At 47.4% G+C, this 7,618-nt stretch overlaps 2 protein-coding genes across 2 annotated transcripts; both read left to right on the forward strand.

Annotated features, from left to right (window-relative positions):
• Nucleotides 1–694: 694 nt before the first annotated feature.
• AK88_05503 (uncharacterized protein) lies at nucleotides 695–5,408 on the forward strand (the record flags this gene model as incomplete). The annotated part of the gene is made up of 5 exons (XM_012483105.1): nucleotides 695–1,441; nucleotides 1,619–2,354; nucleotides 2,728–3,024; nucleotides 3,517–4,160; nucleotides 4,293–5,408. The coding sequence occupies 5 exons, from the start codon at nucleotides 695–697 to the stop codon at nucleotides 5,406–5,408; spliced, it is 3,540 nt and encodes a 1,179-aa protein (XP_012338528.1).
• A 1,755-nt stretch (nucleotides 5,409–7,163) lies between these two features.
• Nucleotides 7,164–7,433, forward strand: AK88_05504 (uncharacterized protein; the record flags this gene model as incomplete). The annotated part of the gene is made up of 1 exon (XM_012483106.1): nucleotides 7,164–7,433. A coding segment is annotated over one exon (270 nt), but the record flags the coding sequence as incomplete, so codon positions are not given.
• Between the last annotated feature and the right edge of the window lie 185 nt (nucleotides 7,434–7,618).

The raw sequence follows: 7,618 nt of genomic DNA on the forward strand, positions 1-7,618 counted from the left end.
ACGGGGTGACGGAGAACGGGGTGTGTGTATATTTTTTGTTGTTGTTGTGCTTTATTGAGCGGTATGTACTAGTAGTAGTCTTACTTTTTTTTTTAAGAAGGGGAATAAAAAGTGTTCAATATGGCTACGCTTTTTGACACGCACATACTGCATTTCCTATGTTCATGGGAGTCTTATCTACAGAGCAACGGAATAACGGATGGGAACACATATTGGGTAAGTTCCATTGTACACAAAATGCCGCACGCAGAGCAATAGTGCAGTTTGGAGAGCAATATATATACATGGGCAATTGGAACCTGTATGTGTGAGCATAGACTATTTATATAAATGTCGTAAAGTACGGGAGGTATGCTGCGCACAGATAGAGTGCACGCACAGTGCATGCATCTGAAACGACGTGTGGTTAAATGTAGACGAATTTAAGGGCAGACCGGAATACCGCATATACACACGCATACATGGATTCTTCTACTCGCAGAAACAATTAATGCAGGATGTTGCTACTATCTTCACGGACGTAACAAAAACGATCAGCCAACGTAGGCGCGAGAACGCTGGCATTTGTGCAAGTATATATACGGCATCGGGGCAGTCCATGTGCAAGAGCAGGTGTCATGAAATTGCAAGCCTTATGCTATACATAAAGGGATATAGTTATCAGACCAGAACACGCGATTGGAAAAAAAGAGGAATGCAGCAAACAACCGGAGAGAAGTTTAAGGAATACTTAAGATGTATATTGGCGAGTGAGGTTTTAGTACAGGTGTATGGGCAAACTAGTGACCACCAGGAAGTAATAAAGAAAGTTAAGGAAGAAATGGAGAAAACGACTACAACAGGGACACAGCAATATGAGCCAGGGGTGTGTGAGGGCCAGCATTATGGGGAAGTCATCTTCGGATTACGTGGTATTGGACCAAGCATAAAGACTAAGCTGGACGAATGGAAGAGCGGTTTGGCAGGAGGCCACGCAGGAAGTGCACGCGTCACAGGGAAGAAGTGTGCTTGGCCACAGCAAGACACAAACCAGAATAGTGAGGAAGCATGTAATGCAGAGCCGGGGGACGTGCTGCAGGATGATTGGCTCATGGGCAAGATAAACTACTGGACAGCAGGTGCTCTCTATCTGCGGGTGACAACGTTGTTAGAGGAAATGAAGAAAGGACGCTTGCCCGGGGGTAAATGTGCAATAGAGAAGAACATAAAGCACCAGATCAAGAAAGTGAAGGACACAGTGAACCCTGCCGCCGCGAAACCCGCCCCGGCCAAACCTGCACCTGTTGACAACGGCAGCCCTGCCAAACCAGTACCTCCTGCCAAACCAGTAGCGGCGAAGCCGGGCCCGGTAACGACGACGACACAACCAGGAGACAAGTGTCAAGGGGAGAAAGTGTGGGAGTGGAAGCATAAGGAAGTGTACGTGGCGCATCAGTATACTGTAAGCAAACGTAAACAAAGAATGGAAAAGGAACAAAGGCAACAGGGAAGATAAATGATGGAAGAGGAATTTATTCATGATGTGTATAGTTATATGAGGGTATGGTTACATGCGATAGGAAGAGTCCAAGAGAAATGTGCATATGAGTGTATCTTTATGTTTATGTAAAAAATATAGGCTGATCAATGGAAACCGGTGAAGAAGGTGTTGGATGATTTTATTAAATATTTGCAGGCAAATAATCAGGACTTTGACGGCTACGGTGCTAACTGTGATAACATAGGTTGGGAAGATATGACGTCTGGTCAATACCATAAGGCACAGACAGTGGCGGATATGATGCGGTGCCGACTCATGTCAGGTGCACTGTGGTTTGCAAATGGTGATAACACACAACACACAGGTGGACATATGGATGAGAAAGAGGCGGCGCTCAGGTGCGAGGTGGCCCACGCGTTTGGGCACTTATTGAGGAACATGTATTGTAAGGGCCAGCAAAAATGGTATAGAGGTGTCGAGTATGCATATAAAGCAATGCAAAAAATGGGGGAAAAGACAGCGGGACAACAGAGCGGCCTAACGGGTCCCGTTGTGCACGGTAAGTGTACCATGTGTGGGTATAAGGGCTATAAGCACCATGCGCAAGCAGTAAATTTGGAAATAGCACAATGGTTAATGAGAGAAGGAAAAATATTGTCAGAAATACAGCAACTGGAGGCGCAAATGCCCTGTAACCAGTATTGGCAAAAGTATATTAATGATGGGGCACAGGCAGGGGATCCTATCGAGAAGATTTTGACCACACCAGGAATTGACAAAAAGAACAAACTGGACAAAGAGATAGTAGAAAAAGCGGAAAAGGTGTTTGAGCAGGCGAAGGAAGCAGTAGAACGGGAAATTGAAAAACTGACAGGTAAACACACGGCCGAATACGAAGCATACGGCCGATACCGACTACGGCCCTCTAGGGACCGTATGGATGCCACCACAACACCGCAACGGCCACAATGCGCACACGGCGGAACAGCAGAACAGCACGGCTCATCTCCCTCGTTGAGCCGAGATGTGCGGCCACGACGGGAGCGGTAGCGGCGTCACAGTGCTAGCGGTTGCGGAGCGCGACGGATGGAGCGGCGACGAGATGACGGCGACAGATAAAAGTTGCACGGCTACCATCTAGTCCACGTTCACCGAGTACGCAGTCCACCGAGCGCGCCCCCTGCATCTCCCCATTCATGCGGCACGTGTTACACACACATATGCTCCTATATTACCGTCATTGTTAGGACAAACGGAAGAACAGACACCAAAAGAAACAACACCAGAAACAGGGAAAACTGCAACACCCTCCACACCTGGGCCAGCAGTATCAGTAGGAAGATCAGAGGACGTTGTGGAAACACCACCACCAGCAGACGGATCAGAGAGAGCAGGTAACGATAAGTCGCAACCAACATGCCCTGCAGCAGGCGCATCCCACACGAGAGATGTAGGGGAAGGTATCTTAAGTGTGTCTGTCACGTTCGACCCTTCTTCGGACCCCAAGGATTGCTCAGGTAGTAATAGTCCAGAGACTCCGGCGGGTAGTACCCAACTCGACAGAAAAGTGCACCACGGGGTCCATATGCTATTGTCGGTACCCTGAGTACACTATTGGGCGAGACGGAAAAAAAAAACAAAAAAAACGCACAACAATTTCCGGAAAGAGAGGGACAGAAAGAACGAAGCGACAGAAACAAAATGTCGAATGAGAATGAGGAGCGGCAGAGCGACGGCGACTAAGCCGCTGCGGGAGGTAGCGGCCGGTAGAGGTAGACGTCGACGTACACAGACACGCACACACTGTGTGTGTGTTGTGTTGTGTAGTTGGAGAGAGACAGAGTCTTTTCCCGGGGTGCCACCCTGCCCCCGTCTCTCCTTTCATCCGCGTCCCTGCCTCGATGCTCGTCCCTGTCTCGTCAACCGATCGGCGGCCCCCCAACCATGAGCGCATGGACCGACGAGAATCGTGTCGCCAACCATCCACTTCAAACATTCAGTTTTATCCACATTCTCCTGCTTGTTCCAACTTATAGGTAAAGACTCTACAGCAAATACAGGTACCCAGGACACCCAGGTACCAGCAGAACCCGAACAGGGACCAGAAGTCAGCGTAACCTCATCAGGGTCCGATACAGGACATCAACCCGCAACACCCACAGAAATACCGAAGGCGACAGAAACTCCTGATGCACAGGACACTACCCCTGCAGCCACTAAGGACACTAATGCAAATGAAGGAGGACATGGTCCTGATCAGCAGACAGATGACAAGGTTACAACTAAACCCTCCGATACTGCAGCACTGTATTCCTTCGGTGACTTCTGGGATTCTGTTAGTGGTGTCACCCCCCCTGATGGCGCAGAACCTGATACTGCTCCAGGTTCCCAGGCTTCCTCCTCTACTTCCCATAAGGATAAGCACAACACTTCCAGCATTATACATGCAGGTGGAGGCCTTGGGTTCACATTAGATATGCCAACGCTCGGTACTGGTTTAGGGGGACATTATGGAACAGGCCATAGACCGAGCCTAGAAGTTCAGGCCTCCGATAATTCCGGGGGGCCCGGGGACTACGCTGTTCCGGACCTAACCGACACCGTCCTTACCGCCACTACTCCCGTACTCTTCTTCCTGTCCGCCGTCACCGTCGCCCTCCTTGGTTATTCCCTTTGGAAGGTAAGTAAATACGCGACGCCGTATATGTTCATCCGTAATATGTACCATAAGAGTGTGTTTCTACGGAGCTTCCTTACATGATGATGCCAACAAATGCATTTTCCTCATGGTCCTCGTTCCTTTTATTTGTAGTACTTTGCGTACCTCGCTAAACGACGACGAACATATCGCACCGTTCGTAACGTGCCGTCACCGCCACTCGACGAAGACATATTGGCGCATCTACAACGAGGAGCGCCGCCACCACCCGATTACGGGTACACGATGGTTACGCAACCTGCGTCTGCTGCCGTACGACGCGGACAACGCCCGCCACGCGTGCATAAACGCACCATCATCGACCTACATCTAGAAGTGCTCAACGAATGTGAAGCGGCCGTATGGGAAAACGTCAAAGACGACTATTTGCAGATACTCGTTAAGGCGTTTGCGCAGGAGTGTGCGCGTGACTTGCACCAGGACACGCATAACAGTATCTTAGATGTGTCCACCTCAGACCAAGATCTTCCAGGGATCAATGTTTCCTACACTGACTTCGCACAGACGGACCCTTGTCCACCACATGACCCCGATTCATGGAGTTGTATGGAAACTATACAATTACAAACGCACCCTTGCCCACCGAATGAACACGACCCCGATCCTTGGAGTTGTATGGAAAACATACAGTTACACCATGAACAAAATCGCCCTTCCGACCACGGTGACAAGACGTCGGCGTGCACCCAATGGATTAACTGGATTGATCGCCACAAATATATGTTGCGGGCGTGTAGCGGCGAACCCTGGTTTTTGCAATTAAAAGCGGATTGGAAACAATACCTGCGTGCACACATGGTGGCAGACGAAGCATCCAGTGAGCACAGGACAGCCGCAACCATGGAAAGCACGCAATTGGATGCATGGAAAGAATGGATTGCAAGAAAGCATAAACGGACGGATACATACAGTGAAGAGGAGTGGTTTAAACATTTGTTGAGCAGTGTAGAGGAGGAGACAGTGCCGGACAAAGGCGACGTACCTATAGCGGAGAAAGACTTAGAAGTGGAAAAAGTCATGGCAGCACACCAGAGGCTACGCCTGAGAGATGTACCGCGGTCGCAACTGCATCCGCAACCTTACATGAAACAACCGTTAACCGCTCACACATGGATGCTCCTTCTCGCGTCCGTAATCGAACAATGTGAAATCGAGAGTAGTATGCAGGATAGGGAGTTATATGTGGATGCTCTATTGGACACGCTCTGACATTCGCATGACGGCGCATATGCATGGGACATAACGCATGCTGACCGTACACCACTTTTACTTCATTATGTGATATACATAATATATTTCTTGTTTGCACTATTACATACCTTCTTTTTTTGTTCTCCTCTGTTCTGCTCTGTTTTGCTCTGTTCTGCTTACTTCTGTTGCTTTCTTTTTACTTTTGCTTTGTTTTGTTCTTTTTCTGTGTAGTCCACTTCTATTAATACAACAATGGGGACACGGTGGTACCGGTTACATGCATATAAAATGTAGCTTTAAATGAATAATATGACGGGGTAGTATTCTCCTTTATGTGAAGTTCATTATTAAAAGCTGAGCAAGTGCATTCTAATGGTGTAGAGTAGAACTAATATAGAATGCGCATATGCATTCGAGTATAAGGAGAGATTGTCTGTCCGCGCAAACGCGTCGAGCAACGCGGCTAAGTGTAACCACGATTCGACGAAGGCTGGTCCGCGTGTAAGTACGGCGGACAGATTGTCTCTCCGAGCCCACGCGGCCGAGTGTCAGAACGATTCGACGCAATAGCCGAGTTAACGATTCGACGCAGCATTGTCCCAGTGTAAGAAGCAGGAGAGATTGTCTCTCCGAGCAAACGCGTCGACCAAAGCGGCCGAGTAAGCACGGCTATTGTGTGCGAGCACACGTGGCCGCGTAAAGGCGATTGTCCGAGTGAGGGATCCAGAGAGCGGGGGACGGGGACGAAGGACTACACATATTTTGTGCGAGCCATAAGGTCCGCAAGGACGGCAACGACGGCAGACGCATTGATGTTGTTGTTACACTGCGGTTTTTAGTTGTACGCACACAAGCACAGTGTGTGTGACAGGCGTTTAGTGCAGATCGGTGTACAAAGGGCGGTATTCATGACGCGTTGCGTGCGTACGGTAGTGTAGTAGTACTTTTTTTTTTTCTTCTTTTTAGTCCTTGTTTTTTTTTTTTCTGTTTCTACTCTACTTGGCGACATTGTTCATGTGTGCACGAGAGAGAAGAGACCCTGCTCTCAATTGTGTAGACGACGTGGTTGTTATGAATTTATAGCGTATGTTGTTTGTTTGCTCTCCTTTTTTTGTTTGTCTTTTCTTTTTTTTTTTTTTTTTTACTTTGTTTTATTTCTTTCTTATTTATCTTCTTACTTTCCTTGTTATTCATTATTTTCGCTTGCCATGCTCCCAATTCCTAGTGTAAGTATCAGGACTGTATATGTGTGGATAGGTTATATAAACGCATACATACCCATTCTTTTCATGTGGATCGTACAGTTATATTTAGGCCGATGCTAATGCGTCAGGGGTACGGAGGCATTTATAGCGTAAACACCAACTTCTGCGCGATGCACTGTTGCAGGATATGTATCACGTTATAGTGATTCAAGGGTAATTCAGATTTCCACGTTATAATCATGCATGACAATGGCGGCAGCGTTAGCGAATATATTGGTACAGTATGTGAAGGATAGGGGACTAGTGAATACACCGGAGAAGTATACGGTAATTTATTAAGATTAAGACCTGCCACGGCGGTGTAATTATAACCGCCTCTATATATGATTGTATGTATACATGCCTGTATATATAATTGTACGCATCCGATCGTGCACTAATTCTATATTAATAATACAATGGCACGGTACAGTACGTGCAGCACGTACAAGGGAATGGGCACATATGAATATGGCAGAGACCGCTACTGTGGCCAATTATGCACACACATATATGTACCTTATGCACAATGCAGAGAAGTTTATGGCAGGATATAGAGGACCAACTGAAGAAGTTTATGAAACATTTGGACGATCCTATTGTGGAGCTATATGCAGCTAATTGTTCAAACAGGGGTTACACATATCCGCCCAAGGGAAACAACCCGGTCGTAGCTAACGTGGGAGACACACTTATGTGCAAACTCATGACAGGAGCATTATATTTTATGAATGAGAACAGTTGGAATATGGGGCGCGCGAATACAGTGGTTACTAATGATGATGAACTGAAGGAATATGTGCGGTGTGCCATAGTAAATATATTTATGTACATATTGCTGGCATCTCCATGCAGAAGTCAAATGGGTGTATATTATGCATGGGAGACAATGAAACAGCTGGAGACAGTTTCGACTGGATTAATTAGTCAGGGCAAGTGCCAGCGGGGCGTGTTTCTAAACATAAAAACACAGGAATTCGACAT

The sequence above is a fragment of the Plasmodium fragile genome (genome assembly GCF_000956335.1).
Source record: "Plasmodium fragile strain nilgiri unplaced genomic scaffold supercont1.145, whole genome shotgun sequence".
Taxonomy (NCBI): domain Eukaryota; phylum Apicomplexa; class Aconoidasida; order Haemosporida; family Plasmodiidae; genus Plasmodium; species Plasmodium fragile.